The 26,542-nt window shown below is 36.0% G+C and overlaps 4 protein-coding genes across 8 annotated transcripts; 2 read left to right on the top strand and 2 right to left on the bottom strand.

The window, feature by feature from the left end:
* The first annotated feature begins 1,523 nt into the window (after window positions 1-1,523).
* LOC103326058 (Protein kinase superfamily protein) lies at window positions 1,524-12,027 on the top strand. 2 transcript variants are annotated; one of them, XM_089048516.1, is made up of 21 exons: window positions 1,524-1,724; window positions 2,118-2,411; window positions 2,882-2,938; window positions 3,716-3,743; window positions 3,831-3,953; window positions 4,866-4,977; window positions 5,161-5,198; window positions 5,331-5,384; window positions 6,352-6,420; window positions 6,496-6,612; window positions 6,743-6,811; window positions 7,534-7,613; window positions 7,875-8,000; window positions 8,070-8,325; window positions 8,843-8,935; window positions 9,036-9,203; window positions 9,702-9,823; window positions 9,948-10,080; window positions 10,641-10,765; window positions 10,866-11,051; window positions 11,718-12,027. In XM_089048516.1, exons 2-21 carry the CDS (start codon window positions 2,311-2,313, stop codon window positions 11,755-11,757), a joined length of 2,097 nt encoding a protein of 698 aa, XP_088904642.1. In that variant the 5' UTR covers window positions 1,524-1,724; window positions 2,118-2,310; the 3' UTR covers window positions 11,758-12,027. The 2 variants fall into 2 exon arrangements, with proteins under 2 accessions (XP_088904642.1, XP_088904641.1); XM_089048515.1 differs by having other exon boundaries at window positions 8,822-8,935.
* Window positions 12,028-12,499: 472 nt separating this feature from the next.
* Window positions 12,500-16,118, bottom strand: PRA1.H (prenylated RAB acceptor 1.H). Of its 2 annotated transcripts, XM_008228266.2 has the most exons (5): window positions 15,614-16,118; window positions 14,322-14,458; window positions 13,374-13,445; window positions 12,890-12,963; window positions 12,660-12,799 (listed from the first exon to the last, which is right to left on the bottom strand). In XM_008228266.2, the coding sequence occupies exons 1-4, from the start codon at window positions 16,021-16,023 to the stop codon at window positions 12,893-12,895; spliced, it is 690 nt and encodes a 229-aa protein (XP_008226488.2). In that variant the 5' UTR covers window positions 16,024-16,118; the 3' UTR covers window positions 12,660-12,799; window positions 12,890-12,892. The 2 variants fall into 2 exon arrangements, with proteins under 2 accessions (XP_008226487.2, XP_008226488.2); XM_008228265.2 differs by having other exon boundaries at window positions 12,500-12,963.
* A 1,934-nt stretch (window positions 16,119-18,052) lies between these two features.
* Window positions 18,053-22,424, top strand: LOC103326061 (ribosomal protein L11 methyltransferase-like protein). Of its 3 annotated transcripts, none has more exons than XM_008228267.2 (7): window positions 18,053-18,367; window positions 18,887-18,964; window positions 19,110-19,250; window positions 19,536-19,601; window positions 19,995-20,162; window positions 20,872-21,195; window positions 21,663-22,424. In XM_008228267.2, the coding sequence occupies exons 1-7, from the start codon at window positions 18,119-18,121 to the stop codon at window positions 21,774-21,776; spliced, it is 1,140 nt and encodes a 379-aa protein (XP_008226489.2). In that variant the 5' UTR covers window positions 18,053-18,118; the 3' UTR covers window positions 21,777-22,424. The 3 variants fall into 3 exon arrangements, with proteins under 3 accessions (XP_008226489.2, XP_088904388.1, XP_088904389.1); XM_089048262.1 differs by having other exon boundaries at window positions 18,060-18,367; window positions 19,104-19,250; XM_089048263.1 differs by lacking the exon at window positions 19,110-19,250 and having other exon boundaries at window positions 18,060-18,367.
* A 415-nt stretch (window positions 22,425-22,839) lies between these two features.
* Window positions 22,840-25,989, bottom strand: LOC103326062 (transcriptional regulator ATRX-like protein). The gene is made up of 3 exons (XM_008228268.2): window positions 25,747-25,989; window positions 23,571-25,337; window positions 22,840-23,275 (listed from the first exon to the last, which is right to left on the bottom strand). The coding sequence occupies exons 1-3, from the start codon at window positions 25,798-25,800 to the stop codon at window positions 23,210-23,212; spliced, it is 1,887 nt and encodes a 628-aa protein (XP_008226490.2). The 5' UTR covers window positions 25,801-25,989; the 3' UTR covers window positions 22,840-23,209.
* Between the last annotated feature and the right edge of the window lie 553 nt (window positions 25,990-26,542).

Here is a 26,542-nt window from a genome sequence, read left to right as displayed (position 1 = left end):
ACACCGATTTCATACAATCATCTCCATGACTTCACCACTGCATTTTCCTTTTCTCATCGGCCCTATCCCACACTAGCTCATGCACAACTAGCCATAATGTCCAAACCTGCCCAACCACAACTCCCACGAAACCCACCCCTATATCCCTAACCCTCCCTCCCTCCCTCCCTCCCTCATCTTTCTTTTTGCAATGCAATTATGCAAGGTACTTGACTTGGAATATAAGAAACATGACAATATATAGTATTGCTATAGTTTCAATGACTTAGGCAGGTCGGGTTAGGGACAGGACAAGGGTGGGTTTTGTGGGGCTGGTGAGTTGAGGGTGGAATGGGGTTTGGGGAGGGGCAGTGGGAGAGAAAAATGTCATACGTATGGGGTTGGGTGTGGGTGTGAAGATAGATGACAAGTGGCTGAGGTTGGGGGATTCGAACTCGGATGCAAAGTGGGTAAAGCATCTGCGCTAGCCAACTTAACTAAGCCTATTTATGCGGCTGAGTTTGTTTTAATTGTTTAAAAGCTGCTACCTTTTGGAAAAAACTTTAGAAATCTCATTTGAACTTATACATCAATTGAATATGAATTTATCACTTCATTTGAGATTTGAGACTTCAAGAGTGCAAAATACCCCTTAAAAGGGGTCATGTGCAATGGACATACCATTTTTTAGATGAACAGTTGGACCATGTCGGATATAGGTGATAAATTGTGGATTTTGAAAATTCAAGATGGCAACTCTCTTAATTTGTTAAAATGTGACAAATTGTAAATTGTCTTAATTTTCTCTTTTTCATGTGACAAATTGACATTTCTAAAGTATTCTTCATGTCAATGTTTATGTTTTTAAATTGTCAACCTAGACAATTAATTATGTTAATTATTATCTAAATATGTAGTAAATATGTAGTCCAAATTCAGAGTATGACAACTTAAGCATATGCTTGCCAATATAAGATGCTTATGGTTTTATACTGCCAGTTGAGAAAATTAACCACGTTCATTCTTATCTAAGTATGCAGCCTAAATTCACAATCTAACAAAACAACATAAACATTTGCCGTCTCACAAACGAATACCATATATATATGTATATAATAAATATATTTATGTATCTACTAATATACATATACTCATATCTTATGTACACTTCTCTATTATACAGAAAATGAACATTTTTTAAAAAACAAATTACTATATGCACAGTATTAACGTATATATGTACTATTATTCAATATGATACACATAGTACTCAGGTGCTCCTAAACTATAAGAAAAAAAATTAAATTAAGTTTTTTTCTTTGCATGAAAATAAATTAAAATTTTCAATGAAAATATTTGTTATGACCGAATGTTGTACTGTGTATAAGAATACGGTATACGTATTCTCTCGGTCCGTATATTGCGAAGCCGCTAGCTTTCTTTGCGTTGGTTGGCGGGTTGTTTCCAAGAACCGGCTCAAACCCACGAATGAAAATTACAGAGAAGAGAAGGTAAAAGACTATGAAATTGTAACTCAATTATTTAAGAAAAGATAATAAAAAATAAAAACAAAAAACCCACACTTTCTCTTCGATTCCTTTGAAGCTCCCAAAGCCTCTGTGCAGAGGGAGGGAGAGAGAGCGCGCGCGATAAAGATAGGAAGGAAAGAGATCCATGGCTCCAATCCGCAGACATTAGCTTCTCATGCATACCAATACATATCAAAATCGCATTTTGTCTTAAGGGTAAGTCTCAAATCTCAATCTTTCTGTGAAAAATTACATATAGATTTGAAATTTGGACGAAATTCATCGACCCCTGGTTGAAGCCACTTGTGGGTTGTTTTTATTTCGCTTTCATGTATCGGAATTTTTTTATGGGTGTCCTATAATGTGCAATTATGTTGGGATGTCACTATGGCGAATCCCACTCTACCTAACAAGTGTTAGGAAATTACACCAAATTCAAATTCTTTGCTTTGAGTCCAAGACCTTGCACTGCATTGCGCTTTTTCATTTTCATTTATTTTTGTTATCAATTTTTTTTTAAAATTGGTCCGTTAATTGTGGTAAATTTGGGTTCATGTGTTTATTTGTTTCATTTACATGGGCTGATTAGTTTAGTGTTTTCTAATGCAGTTTCAGATTTGGTATTTGAAGCCAATATTTGGATACATAAAAATTCATTTTGGGTGAATTTGGGGTTGTGAATTGGAAGTGGGTGCTGGAAGAAGTTGGAGATATTTGGCTAGAGTTTATGAACCTTCACTGTAGTGTTGTTTAGTGACCTTTATTTTACTGGCTAAGCGGGCAAGGGGAAAGCAACTTCCGCATGGATATGGCTGATGTAGCAGGTTTGGCAGAGGCTGCAGGATCAAGATTTAGTCAATTGGAGCTGATTGGAAGAGGATCCTTCGGCGATGTGTATAAAGGGTAAGTTCCAGTTTAAAGATGCACAATGTGTAACTTTGCCTGAATGCTTTCTGGAATTCTGAGTTACCATGCATTTTGTTATCTCCTTCCCTTCTTAAGATGACTTGTTTAGTGTTTTCATGTGTCTAATTGAACAACTTATGCTTATTATAACTGACTTGCAGAAGGCACTTAAAAGTTTTATGCCCAAAATCTGTACATGTAATTTACACTGGATTTCTGCTATTACTTGTTTCACACTGTGGCCCTGTCAGATGCTAGCACATGGTTGTGCACAATATACATAATTGTCTTATATATACCCTGGTTATTCGATATATGTATCCTGATTGAATATGGTGAAAAGTTGTTTATAGTATGCAAAGTTTACTTTAATTTGTTTTGTCATTGTGGTTGGGGTGGGTTCAGCATACTTCAGAGATTGATTGCATATAGAGATGGTGACCTCTGATCCCTTTTCTGACTTGCAGGTTTGATAAGGAGCTTAATAAAGAAGTTGCAATAAAAGTAATCGATTTGGAAGAGTCGTAAGTATATGGATTTGAATCTATTCATATGTGATGTTTTGTCCTCTGCTTTTCAATGTTCTATGTTTGTTGTCTTGAACTACATGGGACGAATTCCAGTCTATTGCCATAATAGTAGCTTTTCTTTCTTCCTTCATTACTTTTAGTGGGTAAAATTTGAAGACATGATAAACTAAAAAATTACATAAAGCACCCAAAACTTCCCAGCGTTGTGTTAATAAATATATTATTAGTGAAGGCAAAAAGGAATGTTGATTTGAACTTAAAAAAAAAGAAAGTTAATTCTTTTGTTACATGAAGACCAAGTGGTTATAGCCTGAGCACTTGAAACTGCCTGACTCAGTTGTGACTTGGGAGTGTATTTACTTAGATATTAAGTTGCCCATGATGTGACATTTGGTCATGTAGTGTGAATTAATGAATTAGCATTCTGGGACCATTTTACTGAACACTGGATTTTCATATCACCAACCTTCTGAATGCTGCATTGTCATGCATGACTGTACATTTGTAAATGGTCACTGCTGCTTAATTACTAACTTAATTAAATGAAGTCATTCTGCCTGTGTTCATGCTAATGGCCCTCATTAATTACTTGGTTTATTTCATTGCTTTGCTTGTGGTTTATTTATTTATTTATAAGAGAAACATAATTTTTCTGCGTGGTTATTACTAATCAATCTCCTTGGAGCATAGAGTTTGCTTCTCCTATCTATTCGATTTTCATCAAGCCGTGCAACTAATCTTAAGTTTTCTTTTACTTGTTGTTTTCTGCAGAGAGGATGAGATTGAGGACATTCAGAAGGTACTACCTTATATTCTTGATAGCTAGTATATTGTCATTATGATTAGCCAAAGATTAGAATGCTGATTTAGCTTATATGTGTTCCAGGAAATTTCAGTTTTGTCACAATGTCGATCTCCTTATATTACAGAGTACTATGGTTCCTATCTCAACCAGACAAAACTATGGATAATAATGGAGTACATGGCCGGTGGCTCTGTTGCTGACCTAGTATGTTACTTCTGTTGTTTATACAAAGTCAGTGTGTTCAATGTAACTGCTTTCACATAAAGGCTTGTGGATCTCTCTCTTTTATGTTTCCCTTCTATAAGCATCATAGTTCCTCTACAAAATGATGGGATTTTGGTTGCTATGTAATTAGTTGTTAATAAATTCTCTTTGGAGTTGGTGTTTATTTATAATGGAAAGTTGTCATTAACGAAGATATTAACATGGCATCACAGCTTGCTTGTAGGTCTGTAAATCGGCTCAGTTCAGCTCAAATTCATAGTGAGCTTAGCTCGTCTTTGGCTCATTCAATCTTGGCTCATTTTTAAAAAAAAAAATTCAGGCCGATCTCAACTTGTTGAAGTAACAAGTGAAGCCTGAGCTTCAGAATGTTCAGCTCATATTTATTACGAGATAGCTAGAGTTAGGTCCAGCTTCGCTCATTCGCTTAAGCTTGACTCGAAAATCTTATATCTGTTGTCTTTGTAACTAATATACCAATGTATCATGTATATTTGTGTTTTATGTTTGAAGTATAGGTTTGGAAAGTACACTTTCAAATATTTTATTCTTAAGATGGAGATTCTGTTGCTGTATTTTCTCTCTCTAATTGCAAGAAGTTATTTCTTGTCACTTATCATAATCTGATGAATATGCAAGTGCGGTTCCCTTCTAGATGTACTTTGTCATCTTAACAATTTTGACACACTGTGGTGTCAGTAGATGGAAGTTTCTTAACAGTGACTTGCTAGGCTTTAGCTGTCCATTGAATGCTGTAAATTTTATGTCATATTTATGTACATGTGGTGGTGATGCACTGTGCTAAAAATCACACGCACACGTATGCACATCTCTGTGTGTGTGTGCATCTATCATGCATTCTTCCAGAATGCTCAGACAATTGTGTTTATGCAGCTCCAATCAGGTCCTCCGCTAGATGAAATGTCAATGGCCTGTATTCTTCGTGACTTGCTGCATGCAATTGAATATTTACATAATGAAGGAAAAATTCACAGAGATATTAAAGGTTTTCTCTCCTTAATTTCTACGTAATTATATCTCCTTATGACAGAATCATTTGTAATATTTGGTATTCTGTGCTTGAAATTGCCTTCTTTTTCTACTCATTTTTCAGCTTCATGTAAGTATTATTAGTTTCACCTTGCTTCTTCTAGCTCTTGTTTTGATGACAACTTTATAAATTTTGCAGCGGCAAATATTTTATTGACAGAGAATGGTGATGTTAAGGTATATTTTCATGATAAAAAAGTCTGTAATTTGTATAGAGGATTAACTAAGTAGAAGTAAGATATGCATTGAAAGGTGGTGTTAAATTTATTAGCCTTTGGTCTTCCAAGTTACGTTTGTGACTTGTAACAGGTGGCAGATTTTGGTGTTTCTGCACAACTTACAAGGACGATATCAAGGAGGAAGGTACCATGTTGTTAAATAACTCGCCTTCTAGATCTTGTTCTTTGATGTAACCGACGGCAATAGACTAAACTAGCAAATATTAAAACACTTAGAAACACACAAGAATTATACTGGTTCGGCAGAACTTTTGCCTACGTCCAGTTGTGATTTCTCTAGGTAGAGAAATCACTTTGATTAATAATAGAGATTACAGAACTTTTGCAACCCTAGAACTAATCTCAAAACTCTTGGCTGTCTCTGGCTGTTTTTCCTCTCCTTAAAATAAGCCTTGCCACACCCTATTTATAGATATAGAGTTGGCTTACATGTCCCAAGGCTGATTGGATTCCTATTCCTAAGTAGATTAGGAAATTACACTTATCCAAATCCTAATAGACTTCTAGAAATCCAAACCTGAATTGAATAAGGAAAACTGAAATTCTTTCCTAATCCCTCTAGGACAAGAATTGGTATACCTCTAATTTTCCTAAAACAATCCTAAACCAACTAGGACATATTTGACGAGCCAAAATCCTAACACATGTTTTAACTTGAATTCATTTGCTTTATTGTTGATCAGATCAGGTCAGATGAATCACTACTTAGGGTATGCACTTTTGTAGTTCTTATTTACTTGAACTTAGAATAGTGTTCCTGTGCGCTCACTGTATGTCATTTTTTTACTTATGTCTAGTAAATTTACCATTTTCTCACTGGTAAATGAGTGCTTTATTGTAAATTGGGGTTTCCCTGCTATTTCCTTTTTGTCGTTGTTTTTCTTTCTCTTTTTTTTTTTTTTTTGTGGTTTTGGGTGGGGTGGGGTAGAAGCTCATGTGTTTCCTAATTTACTTGTTGTGTATACACAATGATTTGATAATATGGAATGTTAGTGATTGTTCTACATCAGTCAGTTTCCAATTACGTATAAGAAATATCTTAAATGTTGTACGCTAGCTAGAATGCACTAATTTTTTTTTAACAATCACAGACATTTGTAGGAACACCATTCTGGATGGCTCCAGAAGTAATCCAGAATTCTGAAGGATACAATGAGAAGGTATCTATTGAAGACCTCATTCTTACTCACACTGAGCCTTGACTGTTCACTCACTTGGACCCTTTGCATATGCAGGCAGATATCTGGTCTCTGGGAATCACTGCTATTGAGATGGCGAAAGGGGAACCGCCACTTGCTGATCTTCACCCGATGAGAGTTCTTTTCATTATACCTCGAGAAAATCCACCTCAGGTTCTTTCAGTATACTCCAATGTCACACCGATCCATTCATCTTGAATGATTTGTAAAAATGAAATGCTTCTTAGCCGTATGGAGATATTACTGACAATATAAAAGAATCATTTTTGTGTTTGTTGTGCAGTTGGATGAGCATTTTTCTCGACCAATGAAAGAATTTGTTTCACTTTGTCTAAAGAAGGTACCTGCTGAGGTAAGTATTTATACAATCAGAATATCCCACGCAATTTTCCATTGTATACTGCCGTTTTGCATTTAATTGATTTGAAGGTGAAAATTCATTAGAAACTAAAAAGTTAAAAGATTCCCAACATATCATAGGATTCCCTTTCTTGAAAAGGGAACACTTTTCCAAACCCAGAAAATAGATCATCGTGGTTGCCACAAGATGTATCGGAAAATCCAGGAATTTTCCCCTTTTCAAACTGAGTGTAGAATAGCCATTAGCCACATGATGACCTGCCTAAATTGATACTAAAGGCAGTCGTCAGCTACAAAAATATATAATACATTGTTGGAATTTGGAAATGAGAGGTTGTTGAAGTTCAGGACAGTATTACTTGTTTAATGTGATCTCCAAATGATTCTTGTCATGTGTTTGTGGTTCTTATAGGTATTGCTTTTCCACAAAATTACAATGAAAAAATGAGGGAGAGAGAAGGAGAGTTGGCAGTCATATTGGTTGTAATCTATTAGTTTGGAGTCCAAAATATTGCTTGCATCAGTTTTTGTAAAACTTTAGCCTGAGTCAGTATATTGCATGAATTGCTTTATTTCTGTTTGTTGCATTTCAAATTTATGCTGATGTGAATTAAATCAGGTGGCAATATGGCCTTCCACTATCTTGATTAATGAATTCTGCAAGTTTTCTATTATTATAATTTTCTTTTTGTTCTTTTTTTCCTTTAATCTCAGCGTGCAAGTGCCAAGGAACTACTAAAGCACCGTTTTATCAGGACTGCTAGAAAGAGTCCAAGGCTTATGGAGAGAATAAGGTGCCAAATATTGCTGTTATGCCTTTCACCTTTTGATGTCAAGTTTCTTTCTAGAAAGCATCTGCAGCACAATGACGCTCACCTGGTCTATGCCTGCCACAGATATGAGGCAGAAGAGAACTTTAAACATACATAACTGCACTGCAACTTGCAGTTTAGTTTAATTTTCTGGCATTCATTTGTCAATGTGGTTTGATTTGGCAATACATGCTAATTCTTACACAGTTTAGCTAAGATGCCCTGCCTTTTGTTATCTTACAGAGAGCGTCCAAAATACCATATAAAGGAAGATGATGACACCGTTAAAAATGGTCCTACAGCTAGAGGGGAGATATCTGATACCGTGAAAGTGACAAGAAATTTAAGAGATGAAACTGTTCGAGCTAGGTGGGTTAGAAATTGCTGATCACTGGTGCTTTGCTGGTTGTGTGGTTTAACTCTTGTTTTAATTTGCAGTGACCAGGGTAAGACTCTGAAAAATGCTGGATGGGATTTCAGCATTGGATCACAGGGTACAGGTACTGTTAGAAGTGTTGCAACACTTAAACCACCTCAGGCAAGAGAAAAAAAGCCGGAAACCCCTGGAAGAGAGAGTAGTAACCAACGGTTCTCTGCATCTGGGAATGCACTTCATGAATCACGCGAAGATTATTTGTTGAAAGATGGTAGAGATTCATATGGTGATGAACTCCAGGAGTCTAACCCTGAAGATGTAAGTCTCCCACCCCCAATCCTTTTCTCTATCACACATATTTGTTACAATTTGCATCCAGTTACGACCTTGTAGAAATTTCCATATAATTAATGGGCTATACAAAGTTGAGAAAAGATAGGTAACGATGTCCTCAATGTTTGTGATTTTACTGATCTCTTATCTGTATAATTAGTTAAGGTTTTCTGTAGAAGCATGCCTAGTAGTCCCTAGTTTCTGTCATTCCTGGCAAAGATGCAGTTTGTGCACTATGACTGTTGTATTCCAGTGCAATTGTGAATGCTTCTAGGATTTGGGGTTTTGGTTTGTGGGATGATATTGGGGTGTGAATATCAACTATTTGTTCAGAAGTTGGCCATTACTGAATTTTCACTCCTGATTTCCGTCTGCGTTTACTGGGCTAGGCCGATTTTTTGAACACTGATTTTTCATTTACTGACCCAAGTTGGAGTTCACGATTGTTTGCACCATTTTTACATTACTGTATATTGTTTAGCAATTTGAGGTGTATTTCCAGGAAGAATTGACTGTGAGTGGGTCAGGAACTGTTGTTATACGAACACCCAAAGGATCTCAGTCATCTTCTCAGTTTCGTGATCAAAACTCTCTGGTAATAATCTGTACAGTTAGGACAAGAATAGTAAGTATTGGAGTTCAAACTTTTTGTACTGAGATATCTGTTTATTTTACTACCTCCTTTTGCTTTGTAGCCTGGCAGCACATACGCTTCTTATGAAGATGCTTCTTCCAGCGGAACTGTTGTTTTTCGTGGTCAACATGATGATTCTGATTCTCCTCGAACGCCAAAATCCAGGCTGGGAATTCAAGAGAGAACTTCAACTGCTTCGACTGAAGACAGTGCCATTAATCTTGCAGAGGTGGCTTTTTGCTCTATGTAATATTTCAATTGATACCAGTTAATCTAATTGGTCAATTAAATTCCACAGATTACAGTAGTGCTAGTGAATGTCTTCAGGTATTATAGAATTCAGTTCATGTCAGAGTAATTGCAAAAAGCTGCTGATCTGTTAAAATTTGATTTGACATTCATGTATCACCATAGATCAATTTAAAACAGATGTAATATTCTTCAGTTACATTTTGTACCTAAATTTGAAAATTTTATTCCTTTCAATACTATTTTAGTTAATTGTAGAATTCATTGTTTTCCCAGATCAGATCTACTCTTAGGGTTTTCATCTCCCAAATTTTTTGTTCTCATATTCTGTATCTAAATATGATTTTCCTGGTTTCTCTCCGGAATTTTTAGATTGAACAGAAAAACAAAAAAAATAAAAACGTAATTCTGATGTTCTCTTGGCTTCAATAGTCCCAGAGTGTTTCACTGATGAAGCTTCTTGACAATGTTTATGCAGGCAAAGGCTGCAATTCAAGGTGGGAGGAAAGGAAATGCTAAAGATAGGTCTGCACTTAACAAGATCAACTACAATGCGCACGATAGAAGAGGGCAGATGACGAATAGCTCTGATTCTTCCAGGTATATCTACTGGGGAAAATGTTGCTAGTACTTGTAATCTTTACACACCTGCACCTACACATGCATGCACATGTGAGATAGGATTGAAAATTTCTAATTTGTGGGGGAACTCTCTTTCCCTCAGACAATCTCATGAATACATTGATGCACCAAAAGTATTTCCAAGAGCATCCCAAGCAAGTGATGATGAAGAAAGTGCAAAAGTTATAGCACAATCTGCGGCATTATCGATATTGCTTATCCCTTCCTTAAAAGAGGTGAGCATCCAGATAAGTTGTAGACTTCTTGTCTTCCATATGGTGTCAAGGGGTAACTTTGCCTATTAGTTTGAAATTGTAATTTCACTCTGTTAGATTCTCTAGAGTTTCTTCTACTCGTCCTAAATTGTCTATAAATAAAATAAAATAAAAACCTTCAAGAACTGCAGATACAAGTTTTTGAAGACATAAAACAGTGTTGTTGTTTTCTTCTCTCTCTCTCTCTATCTTTTCTTGCTAAGGAACTCATTGTTGCCAAAAATTGTGGGTTTTTCTTAGTTAGAAAGAAGCCTGGTGCTGCAAAAGCACACCTATTATATGTCCATGTGTGAGTACTTTGGAAGATATAGATTGCTTGTTCTAGGCATACATTTAAGATGCAAGTTATTTTAACTATGTTAGCATCAGTAAAACAATAATATTTAGATTTGGTGTGTATGGTTTCAAGTTTCAACCTACTGTATTTTACGTCTTGATGTATGCATACATATCAAATGAATTCATTGTACGCATAGTTTCAATCCCTGTGATTTACTTTTCTTTTTCTTGTGTACATGTAGACAATTGCTGATGATTCAGAAGGGTCTGCTGTGCGTGCAGTTGCAAAGTCGCTTGCAAAGTTGGAGAGCTTGAAGCCGGGATCTTCTGAAGTTTTTGTCAGCAAATTGCTTCAGCGATTAGCAAGGTTTCACACATCCTATCTTTTTCATATTGGTCCTAATCTTTCTCACCACTTAAAATGGTGGCATGTAGTCTATAGGACTCATAGAAGAAAATCTTTGCAGTTCAAATAGTTCAAAGGAATCTTCATTGAAAGATCTGCAGGAGCTGGCTGCTCGCATTTTCACCAAGGGCAAGACAGCTTCTGAAGAAACACAGAACACAAAGGCAGAAGACAAGAAAAAGCAGCAGAACAAGGAATTTCAATCCAACGCAAACATAAGCCCACTTGCAAGATTTTTGCTCTCAAGGTTAGCCAAGTTGTTTCTTTAACGTAGTAATTTATCTTGATTTAGAAGGTAGGCAATTTTTGTATTCCGGACTAATTTCTCACAATTCACAATTCAAGCTATTTCCAATGACAAAAATACCAAAATTTGAAATCTTTCACAATTATCAAAACATACTGTGCTGTCTTTTACCTTTCTCTTTCGAGCTTGACCATTCGTTTTTTTTTTAAAAAAAAAAATCTTGTCAGATACCGAGTGTAACTGATTGTAATGTAAACAATAAACAAAAGCTAAGAGATTTTAGTTTCTAAAGACTTGAAAAGGTACTAAAACTCTGAAAGTTGCTTCATATGATTTCTGTTGAAAGGATTGAACAATCATTTAGATAAGAAGTTTTCGTCGGCATTCCCAGATTTCATCATTTAAAAAAAAAACCCTATTTGGCAAGAGAACCAGTATATTCAGTTCAGGGAACTAAAAGAGATACAGGCAAGAAATTAAGATGGGACAATGAATACAACTCAGAGAGTAAGAATTGAAAAATATGGAGATCAAGTCCTCTTATTTGAGATATCTTTGTCAGTTAAATTACTTTTCCTCTCTTTTAGGAAGAGGGAACTGCTTTCTCCCAAATTTTTGTTCAATACAAACATCTAATGTATTTTTCATTTAATGCTTGTGATGCAGATGGCAAGGCCAAGTTTCACGCGATCTCAATCCGGCTTGAAAGAGGTTCAAGTAGTGATTGGATATTTGTTTTGTAGTGTGATTCCTGTTTATGCATTTATCTCCTGATTTGATGATGTACATATCATTGTAAGAAATTGTGTTTTTTCATCTTTTATGATTATTTTTTAATTTAACAATTTTGTTTGCAAGTAGCAGCATTGAGTATAATCGATTAGGGTTTGCTAATTTAAAGATTATCATTTGTAATATTTTCCAAAATTGGTTATATTTATTAATAATCATATTTTTGCTTGTGAAAATCCAACAATGCTATTTGTTTGTTTTGCTTCAATTCCCTTTCTGATAATTCAGTTTAGTGAGGCAGAAACTCACTGTACTGGAACTGTGCTAAACCAGATGGGTTCATATGAAGTTAATTTTTCAATCAATGTATGTAATTATTTAATCAAACAAACAATAATTTAATTTAATTTCAAATAACATAAAAACAAAATGGCTTTCACATTTTATGACTGCCCCTCTGAACGCCAATGACCTTACAATATAAAAGCATTATCCTTCAATTTATTCTTTATATTTTTAATTAAATAAGATTACATTTAATTAAGATCTGGGGTTGAGACGGAACCGGCACAAACGAAACGAGACATGTTCCCAATATCTTCTGGAAAATTAAAAAATAAATAAATCAGAAAAATATCTTCAAATTCAGATTTATTGTCAAAATTGAAAAAAAAATTAAAGAAAACTTGAATTTGCAAAATAAAAAAATTCAGCACTTCTAAAACAATAAACTCATCATATCATTAAAATAAAGTAGTTACATTATGTACTGAAAACACTATCATATACGCATACAACTATCACTGCATCATTTCCTGGAGCGTTTAGTGTGTAGGCAAAACAACAGGCATCTGCTTTGACACGATGGGGAGGTCAGCCATGAAATCACAGATGAGGGAATTATATGCCTTTTTTTCTGTTTTCCCTGCATCATGGTTGTTCAGGACAGGAGTTGGAGACGTGATGGGATCAAAGTTGATATAGCTCATGAGTATTTGACTACCTTGGGGTGTTAACTGTTGCATAAATAAAATCCCATTGCTCTCTTGCAGCAAAAATTCCTAAAGCTAAAGTTAAGCAAAACTTTCACTTATATTGCTAAACACCTGCTATTTCGATCTACCATGAGGAGTTTGCTTTGCACGAGCCAGCTTCCGAAATCCAGCATGCAGAATCATGCCTACAATAGGTTCAAATCCTTAGAAGATCCCATACACAGGAAAAGGGATGTCAAGAAATACAAATAGAATGTATTTCTTGACAGCCAAAAGTATAAATAGACAAATTTTGCTCAAAGAAAAAAGGAATCAATTTATTTTGAGAAGTTTAAGCATTTTATCTAAACTCACTTTTCTCATGAAGTTCAGATAACTACAGAACTTCTCAAGAGTATGGGTTAAATCATACAATGTAAGGATCTTTGTGATTTTGATACACGACACAAAACTTATTTAGTAAGTTTTCATTATTGGAATAATAATTTTTCTTTTCCGGGGGTTGGGGGCGGGGGAGAGAAATCCTAAAGAACTTGGGAAATGTGCATAAGCCTTCTCAATATGAGAGGATATGCGAAGTATATCCAAAACTCACCTGCATAACTGACACCAAGAGCATAGAAGAGAGCCATTTGAACATTCGAGCATATCAGGATAACAGCAGCTACTGCAAAGATGAAGTCCAATCAATGTTACAAAAGAAAATCCAGTGACTACATTGCATCAGAATGAACAGCAAAAACTAAAAAATGTTCGGCTTATCTCCACTCAGGAGCTCCAGCTTACAGCTTACAGCTTACACTTCATAGATCATTAGAAGTCCAAGCAGATTAATCATCCAAACCAGAGTATTAACCTCTTTCAGTTTTCATACCAAACTAATGATATGTGATTCCTATTCCATTTAAGAGTTCCCCAAATTAAAGAACACCAAGATATATATTGTAGTTGCTCACAAGTACATCAGCTTAAGTTCAACAAATAACATACAGCACAAAAGATGGATGGAGATTTCGCCATTTTGCATTGTCTATGTTGTTACTCTGTGCAAAATACCGCATGATAAGATCCAAATACCATTTATAAGGATAAAAAATAAAGGGAGTTTCACTAAAACACCCAAAATGGGAGCTGAAATTATAAAAAAACCCAAGCACTATTTAAACATATAAACACACCCAAAACCCATCATTACACACACTCAAAACCCATTTATAAACACATCCAGAAAGTTGACTTTGAGGTTGATTTTGGGTGTGTTTCTATGTTTAAATAGTACTTGAGTTTTTTTATAAATACATGTCTAGGATTGGGTTTATTTATAAATTTGTAAAAAATAAATTATCTAGAAAAACTGAGCTCCACATGAAACAAGCTCAACCATTACTTCTATCAGAAAATTACCGAAAATATTTCTGTAGTTCAAACAAAATAAAGGTGGAGGATGAATCAGATGGATATCTAATGTACAAGAGAATACTAAGTATACAGAAAATGTACAAGAGAATACTGCTACTGCCCAAACACAGAGTTGATTACTCACCACATTGAGCAACACGAATTAAGCACTCCCGAATTATTGGGTATCGATCCAATCCCCACCTTTCACTACAGAACTTAAAAGCATCCCATAGTACCAAACAAGATATCAATCCAACAAGAGCCAGGGGCATCTGATATCTGTAATAATATATTTAAAAAAACATAAAACCAATATCAAATAAGATCAGGAAATAAAAACCTTATAAACTATCAAACCCAAACCACACACCCCAAAAGAGGAAAAGCTAAAGAGTACCGACACAGGGAAGGGCGACCAAATAGTTTCTTTTATTTTACAGGACACTGAAAAAGACCAGACACCATAGAGGACACAATTTAGCCTATGCTGCCCTCTCACATAAAGGTAAATTGTTGAAAGGAGGCGCAGTTGTGGCTTTATTTTTCGTCTCTGCTTCACTACAGAGAAGTGCATTCAGATAGGAGTAAATGCATTCATCAGCAAGACCTCCTTACAACCTAAACCCCTCAAACCATTCCATGTGGCATATGATTTCTTGAATTTTTATAAATCGCAGCCCCAACCTTTCAACATTGGCAAGACCGAAAATACATACTCAAGTTATTTAGGCCAAGGAAAAGATATCACAATTTGGAAATTTGAGTGTTAGATTATAGTCCACTATAGGTCTACCAGACAAATAAGCTTACCAGCCAGCTGATTTAAAATCACAATATTTATCACTATGAAAGGCAAAGTGCAATATAAGACAAAAGGTGTCCAAATTTTCAACTTCCTTACAGTTGCTGAAGTTCTTGCAACAACTAAAATGGAGAGGCACTTTCCAAACTTCCAACTAGAATCCTTCAAATTAAGAACAAGGTATTGATATCAAACCAGGACAGAAAGAAAAAAGCAAACCCGAGAACATTTACCTTCGTTTCCACAAAAATGCTTGTTTTATTTTTCACCCTCTTTCGTTGTTTTTCTATTCTATCCTTTTCTTTTATCCAACAACAAACCAAAATCCAATTCTGAAAACTCACCCAACACTCATGAGCCAAAGATAAAGATAAAGAAAGCCATATCATTTGAGAGCTGAATTCCTAAATTTCCACACAACACAACAACAGTAATATAAAAAGAACCCAGTTCTCGAAAACAAAAACAAAAACATCAATCCCATGGCATCTGGAGCCCAATTACCCCCAAGACTTGCTCTTTTTGATCACTTAGAAATCCCCTAACATCCCTTAATATAAACAGAAACAATTCTCAAAACTGACCCAAGAACCACAAACCATTGAGAAAAGAGAAAGAGAAAGAGAACATACAAAGAGCAAGCAAAGAAGAGCACAAACAAAGTAGCATAATTTCTGGCATAGCGCTTGACATTCTCTTGGACCCTCATGCGAGCCTGAGAAACAGACAAGGGGAAGGAGTAGGAGTCAGAAGACCCAATAAAGATAGTGGTCCAAGGAGGCGTTTGGGCAGCAAGGTCTTCATTGGTGAGCTTGGAGAAGGGGTTGATGGTGAAGAGAGAGAGGAGGGTGAATATGCGAGAGAAGAGTGAGATGAAGAAGCCGTTTGTGATTGAGCTTGCGTCTGTGGTTGTGGTTGTAGAGGTGGTGATGGCAGTAGAGGTATGCTGGTCAATGATTTCTGGGTAGCCATTTTCGCGGAGCCATGACTCGAAGAAAGGGTCTGGGACGCTGAGAGATAATGGGTTGGAGGTGAATACCATTGTCCTGCAACTTTTTCTTTCTCACTTTCTTTTGGTTTGGCTTTGGATTTTGGGATGTTTCTTGTTGTTTCCTTGAAAACATAAATTTGTCTTCTTTGCTTTTTTTTTTTTTTTTTCCTTCTGTTTTTTTCTTTTCTCAAGAATTATATTTACTCATTTATTTTGGTGCAGTGTGCAAGAGGCGCATACGAAGAGAGTGTGAATGTAACACATAATGTGATGCAAGTTTGTATCGCATCACAGAAGAAAAAAACACATATAATGTAACCCCCAAAAAACTTACTAATTTATTGTGTAGTAATATTTTGTCCTCAATTATGGATTTAGTTTTGACATTTTGAAAATTTTAGTAATTTATTTTGTCCTCAATTATGGATTTTTTGAAAAAGCTTTTTCCAAAAGTGAAATTTTTTTATGTCTAAAACCTAAAAAACCTTTTAAAATATTTGGTTATAACCAATGTTTTCACTAAATTCATCATGTTTTCAATTTGATTGATATGTGCGTACAATATTTGAAAGAAATAATTTGGATCATACTTACATAGAATTTGTATTAAAATTAGGTGAATTTATATATATATATAAATTATGAGATTGCATTCATAATTTCAGTCAAAAAAATCACTAGCCACGAAGGGTCATTACAATAACGGATCGATCTAACATCAAAATGAAGCCAATATGGTTGCCTCCACTGACGATCATGCAAGATCAAAGAAACTTTGGCATAGGCATCCAAACTAAGATTGCAAACTTATAACAATAAAAATAAATAAATAAGGCTTGAAAAAACCTAACCATAACAATACAAACAAAACTCTCACAAAAGAGATGTGGAGAACTCTCACAAAATGAGATAACAAAGTGAAGACAAAAAGAAAACTACATAGAAAACCCAAAGAGTCTTTGCAACTTATTTCAAATATAAAGAAACTGCAAAAAGGATAGTGGTAGAGATCTGACGTCGAAATGCATGTGGAGATCCTACGTCAAGCAGCCACATGTGATGGGTGGAGGAAAATCATAACAAAGTGAAGACAAAAAGAGGAAACCTTCGGTCACAGAAAATGGGGGAAGAGAGGAGAAGGGAGGAAGAGAGAATGAGATAGGGAAGGAAGAACATTGGGTTCCTCCCCCCTCAAAGCGAAAACAGTGTTAGGAGTGTTTTTTTGGAGAAGAGGGGTTTAGGATTTGAGACCTTGAAAAATTCCAAAATATTTTTTACACACACACAAAAAATTGCACAATCCATTTTGAGGTAAGTAACTTTTTTTTTCTCTAGTAAATATTGCCATTATGTTTGAGAATAACTTAATTCCGAAGATATGAGGTTAGAATTTTGGTGTTTTGACTTCATAGAAAAATAGTAGATGTCGATACGAGCTTGTGGTATTTTTCGGATGTATTTTTCAAAAAATACCACAAGCTCGTATCGACATCTACTATTTTTCTATGAAGTCAAACACCAAAATTCTAACTTCATATTTTCGGAATTAAGTTATTCTCAAACATAATGGAAATATTTACTTGGAAAAAAATATGCTACTTACCTTAAAATGGACCGTGCAATTTTTACTGTGCGCATAAAAATATTCTGGAATTTTTCAGGGTCTCACAACTAGGGTTTTTAATTGCTGATTTTGGGGTGCATTGTTCTTAACTTACCATGTAAACGCAAAACGGGCAAACAGTCATTAGAATGATTTAGTTCTTAACTTTCGATGCGTGTACTAACACATAAGAAATCAAAATTTATGTCCGTATTAAAATTTAAGAATTAAATTCATCAGAGGTAGTGTAGTTGATCCCATACTCATTTTTCTCTCCCTTATTCTACACTTCTCCAATTGCTTACTTCCTCCTTTCAAATAAGTAACCATGCCTTCTAGTGTATAAGATGAAAATTTATGTCTGAAACACACGAAATGTAACTTTTCATAATGAGATGCACAAACTATACAAAAATGCTTTTTTTTTTTTTTGGTGTCGAAATACAAAAATGGATAAACTTAAAACTAGTTTATGACGGTGGAGCCGAGCAGTGTTCACTGTTCACCTAAAAAACAAGCCCCTTCCCTCTCACTACTTGAAAAATGTCAGGCGGTTTGCTCAAACAGCTTGCTTATAGTCTCAGCTCTCGTTGCTTCACCACCTTCTCTCGCCCTTCAACTCACCCATCGCCCTCTCGCTTCTTCACAAACCGCAAACTCAGAGAGTTCTCGCAACCCAATTCCCTCGCTGCAAAGTTTTCCACTTCTTCTCCGGAGACTCCCACTCCCTCGGCCGAGCCATTTGCTTCGCCTTTCCTTTCTGTCCAAATTCGCTGCCAAAAACATGTTGCTGTGAGCTTCTTCTTTTCTTTTCTGTTTTATTACATTTGGTTCAGTTATTACAACTGGGTTCATCTTCATGTCAATTAATATGTTTGGTCACTGGGATTTAAAGGGAAAAGAAAGCAAAAGAAGTGTAAACTGATTCTGTGTGGAAATTATTGTACATATTGAATGGGAACTGATAAAGTTTTGATTTTTAACTTGTAACTTTTTTTCCCTTCTAATATCATCTGAATGTGTTACTTAAGGCAGAAATAACTTATTTGTCATTCTGGTTACATTGGGAAGAAAAAAATGAATGTTCTTTGTTCGTTGAAATCATTCAAGTTACAGTTTACATGCCAATCAATAGAAAAGATGAGGTATTGGTAGTAGAATAACACTATTTAGAGTGGAACTGTTATAATATACCAAGAACTAGACACATGGAGTTTGTACTAGGAACTTGTTAAGTCTATTAACTATTAAGGCTTTGTTGAGTTAAAGACAATGCAGTGCCTGACCCACTTGGTTCTTGTTGTTGGCCAGGATATGCTTTCAGAGGCTCTTTTATGCTTTGGTGCAAGTTCTACTAGTATCGAAGAAGAAGATAACTATGACGACGAGGTGCACTCCCTGTTGATTTACGTTTCATTTGGAATGCTGTTTTATTTCTTTATATTTTGAAAGCTTTTCCGTCTTGCTACTTGTCTTGTGTTAGAAGATTTTGTAAATGAACAATGATGAGAATGTGCCTTTTTCTTAGACACAGATTTGCATCGATTCCATATTTCCTGTGGGCGAAGATGTAAATACATGCATTTCACTAGCTGCTGATTCCATAAGCTTAAAAGAGATACCTAGTTATGAAGTTAGGATGGGTGAGCCGTTCGACTGGATAAAGAAAACTCAGGTTAATTTGCTTGTCACTTATGTCTTATCATAAAATGTTGTGTTTTGTCTTTAGCCTCTTTGGTGCATTATCTATTGCTAAAGCTTGTTGAATGATATATCAATTTCACTAATAAGAACTGGATTTTAGATCTATTACTGATTTAAACAGCATATTAATAATTGGCCAAAAGAAGTAATGATATACAGATAGTTAAGCATGTAGTACTTAACTCAGTGGTACTGATTTACTCTTGGTCATATTTTCTAGGCATTATGTTTTGATTTCCTTTTCCATTTTTTCCAGGAATCATTCCATCCTGTTGAAGTTACTGAAGGACTTTGGATTGTGCCCGAGTGGAGAATTCCCCCTGTATGATAGTATCGGATTCTTTTTCTAGTTTCAAATTATTTTTCTGAAGGTTTTTGTTTTGCTATGGTTGCTCATGATATACAGGCAACTCCCTCATTTGTTGAATCTTAATTCCCTCTGTGCCTTTTTGATATTTTAAAAGTGATTGGCCCTCTGTGCCTTTTTGATATTTTAAAAGTGTTTGGCACCTAATCACATGCTTCTTAAAAGTTCTACATCCTAATACTCAGAAATTCGTTGTTTACATTTTTCACTTTGTATCTTTATGCTGAAATAGTTCCTTCGTGTGCCCAGCTACAGGATACAGTTCTATATCTGAATCACAAAGAATGCTTGTTACAATTAATGTTGACCTATAGAATAGATATAGTTATCGTTGCTTAATTCCTACAGGATGCCGAAGCAACAAATATAATTCTAAATCCTGGATTGGCATTTGGAACTGGGGAGCATCCGACTACTAAGTTATGTCTATTGCTGCTTCATGGATTGATAAAGGGAAGAGAACTATTCTTGGACTATGGCACAGGTTCTGGAATTCTTGCAATTGCTGCAGTTAAGGTATTTAACTAATCAAGTGCACTGGCATCCTTTCTTTTTCCATTCTCAGGTAAATCTATATTAGGATTGCAGTGTCAAATAATCCATCCTTTTCCTGTATAAACCCTTAGACAGGGCCATCTATACTTGGAAGGATCTAGTGATTAGTTTAGAGGGTTTATTTTTTCTCCAAAATGTTTCTTTCTCAAAGGCAAAGCTCTTTGATGTGTGATTCAATTTGAATATAGAAACTTCAAATGTCAAATCAAGATAGTGAGAAGCCCGTTCTTAGAAATTAACAGTTGGTTCCGCTGGTAAATTCTTTTATCATAAGAAAATTGGGATTAATCTCTGCCTTCAGTAGGGATTCTTTATACTGGATTCTTAATAGTTTTCTGAGACTTCCTAGCACATGCGTGAATGTTTCTCTTAAGAATACAGAAGTCTTCTATTCTGAAACACATCAAGTAAATGATTATAGTTTGGCTGCAATTAGTATCCTTATTTATCATGACTGGGTATACGAATATAAACTTATACAACTTGCATGCTTGTTTTCTTCTATTGCATGTTGCTGAGTAACCCCATCCACATGACCTTTGCATGAATCCAATGTTGTCATTAGCTGTGTGCCCCCTTATCATAATTCTTTTCAAATGATGTTGGTTATGCCAACTAATGCTCAAATCATAGTTTGATGTTAAGTTCACATTTTGACCGGAAATCACAGTTTGGTGCTGCCTCATCAGTTGGAATTGATATAGATCCTCAAGCAATTACCTCTGCACGCCAGAATGCTGCTCTGAATAACATAGGACCTGAAAAGATGCAATTTCACCTGGTAGCTAGCCAAAATCGCTCTCCCTTGATAGATCCATGTGGAGTTGTGGAAGATCAGAGCTCATCTGGAGTGGAAGCCATCTCAGAAACAGACAAGTATGACGTGGTCATTGCAAATATACTCTTAAATCCCCTATTATATTTGGCAGATCATATTGTCTCTTATGCAAAGCCTGGGGCAGTCATTGGTCTTTCTGGCATTCTCTCTGAGCAGGTATTATTCCAGCATAAGTGATAGATTATAGATGCTTTTTTTTTTGGAAAGTTTTAAGGACAAAAATTTCAATTTCATCTCCCTGAGCTTCTATCCTGCAAAAGAAAATGAGGTAGAAGGGGGATGGGGAATGGAATATAGATTACATTTTGCTGGGTAGGTTTTAAGAAAAAATTCCAAATTTATCCTTGTAAGCTTGTATCCAGGGAAAACAAAATGAGATAAAAGAGGGAAAGCTGCCAATGCCAAGGTTGAAGTATGTCTTCAAATTGTGCATATCTATTTGAATTATACATCTTTAGCTTGGCAGAGCCAATGGTGGTTTTCTTGCCATTTGTATATATGTTACAATCCCCCATACGAGATGACAGAATCCACCATGAATTTCACACTATTCTAAATAATTTTGTATATTGGATTAGGCATAGGTCCCCGGAGCTGATTTTGTTATGTCCATGTTTCTGTAGCTTCCATTTATCATAGAGCGATATTCACAGTTCTTGGAAGGCATATCAACTACAGAGATGGAAAATTGGGCTTGTGTCCATGGCACAAAGAAACAAAACCTTGCTGGCAGCTAAGAAATCTTTCTGCCACTGTAAACCATCGATGGAAGTGCAATTTGATGAACAAGTTGGACAGTATTGTCAATTAGCGGGGCTCTTCGATGAGAAGCTGGTGGTGTCTGCTCATTTTACATCATGGAAGCTCGCATTAACAATTCCAACCATTTGCTGATATTATTTAGGTCATTCAACATGAAACAGGGCTCTGGCACCCACACCAAAAAAAAAAAAAAAAAGAAACAGGGCACTTGCGTTTTTCTCAAGAGGAAAATCACCAGCTGCTTATTGCTATCCTGTAGGATTGACTCAAAACGACTGCAATCGCATGCAGAAATTCATGTAGCAGTGGACACCACTGAGATTAGTTTTTCTAATTTCTACACGCACTTGGGATTAGTCTTTCTGAAGCAGCAGCCACCCATGACAACTTGTTTTGAGCTGACTGCTTGAACAATGTTCAAATGAAATAGCAGGCAGATCTTGCTCATTCATCTGTCTTTTTATATATTATTTTGTTTCCTTGTAGAGACGTTCATCTCAGTTCCATCATATTATGTGCATGATAAAGTAGGTCAGATGATCCTGTATAATCAGATTTCTCTTGGCAGAGGAACGATGGCTGATGTTGATTTGTTAGAGAAATCAAAATAAAATTATCTTCCTCACTTGGATAGTATCCTTGCTAGCATGGTCATTACTCGATATTTAGTTGGCTCAACGTTTAGATTGTGTAAATAATTTCGATATAGATTACAAATTTGCAAGCAACTTCAGTGTGCCTTTGCTGGTTGCCATTGGGTAAAGCAGTAATCTATAATGTTAAATGGGAACTATAGTGAATGTTCCTTGACCTAACAAGCTCCTTTCACAAATGCTCAATATATGATACAAAATAAGGGGTGGGAGGATCAAATACAAGACTTTAGTTTTGGATGAGGGTATATGCTCTTAAACCACTACAAACCCTTCACAGCCCTTTGTGGATCCTTTACACTGAGAGAATTAGCACAAACAACAGCGAACCAAAGAGATAATAAGTTATATAACAGTAGAAAAAGAATTCATTGCACGCAATATATTATTCTGAACAGATTATTAATTTATTATTTATTTTATATTGTGAACAGGTTACATAAACTGGAAACAATTAGAAACGAGAGAGAAAATAAATTTTAGAGAAGGTTGATGATACAACAGGAACTATTGAATAACACCGGTGACCAAGTGCATGACGGATGATATAACTACCAAAAACAGCTACTAAACCGCAGATTTCTATTGTTCATGAGGATGAGAATGCCTGCACAAAAGGTCAATCAAGCATCACTTTTCCAAAAGCACACATCCCTTTTTAAAGGAATATTGTTTGAAGCTTATTGGAAGATCCATCTAAATGCGTTTAGAGCTTTCATCAAGAGCAACTTGTGCACCAGAATGATGATGAGACATCACCGCCTGAGTTGCCTCCTCGCCAGACCAGGAGATTTCTTAGGGATGTAAACCTTGTAACTCACCTGCAAAAATTATTAAAACATTAAAGCAAACAGTAAAAAATAGACTATCAAATTTTATTTTAAGGTCTGAAAATAGACTATCAAACTTAAAAGCTAAAGTGGTGATCGTGTGCCCTAATGGTACAGCCAGTTGAAAACCAACCTTCAAAGGTTTGTCCTAACCACCACCACCACACCCCACACAACCCACACCACCCCACCCCCCGGCCCGGCCCCGCGGCTGCTAACTAAGCGTTTTTATTAAGTTGCCAGGTAAAAAGAAGTATAAAAATCTGTAATAGATCAAAACACCCACCTGTACCATTTCACTGCCTCGCATGACAGACATGGTTTTCTGCTCAAACTGTGAGCCATCCTTACCCTCACCTTGCTGTTTATCAGACCTATTCTCTCCCGAAGGTTCAGGAGCAGTACAACCACGATCGTCGTTGATATCATCACCATTACTATAGGTACTTTGGGTTTGGGGCACAGTTTGGGCAGTCTCAGAAGTACTCTTATCTACACTATTCTCAATCACCAATAATCTTTCATGAGGAGGTTCCTGCGAACCAGCTGCTTGTTTCAGCGTGGAATGAGCTTTTGCTGAGTGGCACCTCAATTTTGGTGAAGCCAAGTTTGGTTTATTAAGCACTGCTGTTGTGTCAACCTTTTTATCGGAATTTCCAAGAGCCACCTGATATGTTGGGCAAGCAACACCTTGCAATTCATTGCTACCACTAGTCCTATCCAATTCCTTTTTAAGATTTTTGGAAGAAACAATGGAATCTCTCACCGGAGGCCCATTGGCCTTTTCTAGTAATTGGGTTGCATCAACCATTTCAGCAGCATCCTCCTTGGAGGACTTTGCAACAACCATTTCAGTGGCACCCTCCTTGGAGGACTTTGCAACAACCGCCCTAGCACCACTCTCCTTTGGGGATTCTATTTGAACAAAATCAGCCTTTACAGTGGATGGCTGTTTCAAATCATTATTGCTCTTGTTTTCCTCACTAGTAGTTACTGCTGGAATTCTTTGATGGCTTCCTTTGAACCTTTTTAGATTTTCCAAAGCCCTTTGTCTTAAAATTGACTCCAGATCTTCACCTGGCAGACTACTAATTGCCCCAGAAACCTCTTTCGTATTTTCATTAACAGGACCAGCAATTCCTATTCCATCACGGCCAGAGTTCATTCCATCATCTTGGCCACCACAATCCGTTTCTGAAATGTTACCACTATCTGTGAGATCTTCGATTGGAACATTAGAAATAAGAGCTTTTTCCACTTTCCCACTCTCCACTCCTATTCTCTTCTCAACAACATGTAAATGATTATCCAACTCCCTCTTGCACCCTCCATCATTACTATCATTACTTCTACAAGAAGGGTAATCATCATCATATGCCATCTCTTCTTTGTGCCCATCCTTATCCATCCATCTGCCATGCTTGTCTTCTTCTGTGACAGTAATAACTGATCTCAACCTCCTCAAATTGTTTTCAAATGTCACTTTTTCCTCACTCTGACTATCACCACCATGCTCGCTACACTGACTGTGAGAAGAACAGCTCCTTGACCCATATCTAGCTCTCTTAGTCCCACTTTCAACCTTGTTAATATCACTTTCATCTCTGTTTCGTTTGCCAGGTCTGCCCCTGTGCCTTTTAGATTCAATCTCATCACCACTAGGACAAGTTGAGCAACTAAAAGAAGCACTACTCCTGGAACTAATGCTAGCATATCTCCTAGGCTTCTTCCTCGAACGGGATTTCTTCCTCGCCTCATAATCATTCTTCTTCTTTGCCGATTTCCTCTTCTTTCCACGGGGAGAGTCCTCGCTACTGTCATGGATATGGGAGCGTCTGCGAGCCCTTTTCTTGCTACCTTTCAGATCCCTCCTAGTGCGGGACCGAGCCCTTCTACTTCTAGAATCATCATCAGAACTAAAAGACGAAACAGATTCTAAACTTCTCGAATCACCGTCTTCAGAATGAGAAGGAGAATCATCACGGCGGCAAAGCTTCTTGGATCTATATTTCCTACTTTTAGGCTTACTCTTACTGCTCTTCCTTGTTCCTGCCTAAAGAAAGCCATATACATGTTCATAAATATACAAATTAGCATTGGGCATTGACATGAATCAAACTATAAAATCCTAATATAACATACAAATCGTGTTGGTATGACCATATAAGCAAAAGGGCATGGAAAACCAATAAACCAGATGAAGTTAACGCTTAGTTATTCAACTATTTTATTAGCACAGCAGCTTGAACTTATAATGCTGCCTAAATTTATTTATTTATTTTCCTTTTTTCGTTTTCTTTTCTGCCTTGTATATATATTTGTCAATATCCAAACGGAGTTTTTCGAAGGCTAACCAGCAAAAAGATCTAATCTTTTAAGCAAGGAAAGAAAACCCATTTAAAGAGGACTATGAAAACCAAAAACGAGAACCCTAAAACACGACAACAGGTAGAGAGAGAGACCTGAGAAGAAATCTTGGCGCGTTTCTTTCGATGAGAAGAAGAAGACTTGCCCATTAGGTTAAACCTGCAACAATCAAAATTATTAAAAGCAAATTAAGATTACAAGGAAAAGAGAAAGGAGAAAGGGTTATTCTTATTGATTGAGAAGTTTAGGAATTGGAGATTTGAGGTTAGTTCTCTGTTTGTTTAAGGATTTCGTTTGTTAGGCTCTCTGGCCTAATTTCTTTCTACCTGCTTTGTTTGGCTCCCGCTGCACCTTATATATATATATATAAGAAATACGATGATTCCTTTTTCTTTTTGGACCGGGATCGCTCTAGAAACTTTGCATTATATTTTCCTTTTCCTTTATTTATGTTATTTTATAGAAAATTGTTTTTCTTTTAATTTTATCAAACAACGATATTGATTATGAAAAAAACTTCAGTAATGTCAAGAGGTGTACCAAACAAGAAGATCAAACAAGATTGCAAAAGCAACAACTCGAAAGGGAAAACTAAATCCGATAAAATTCGCGTAAACAACTAAAAACTCAAATTAAAAAATTGTGGGATTAGGCCAGTTAGCTAAGGCAACGAGTCTATTCTCTTGCACCCAAGTTTGGATGCCTCTTCCTTTATATTAGATTAATTTAATTAATAAACTATAGATTGTACATTTAAAAAATGAAGTATTAATCTACAGTACTCTAAACTATCGCTTGTATTAATAAATAAAAATTTGAAATAGTTGTGTTTTGAAATTTGAAGTTCGACAAATACGTTACATATTTACTTCTAACCATGATCTAGAAACC

The sequence above is a fragment of the Prunus mume genome, linkage group LG3 (genome assembly GCF_029339155.1).
Source record: "Prunus mume cultivar Tortuosa linkage group LG3, ASM2933915v1, whole genome shotgun sequence".
Classification (NCBI taxonomy): Eukaryota; Viridiplantae; Streptophyta; class Magnoliopsida; order Rosales; family Rosaceae; genus Prunus; species Prunus mume.
Note: the sequence above shows the minus strand (reverse complement) of the source record. Positions and strands in the feature narration are given on the sequence as shown.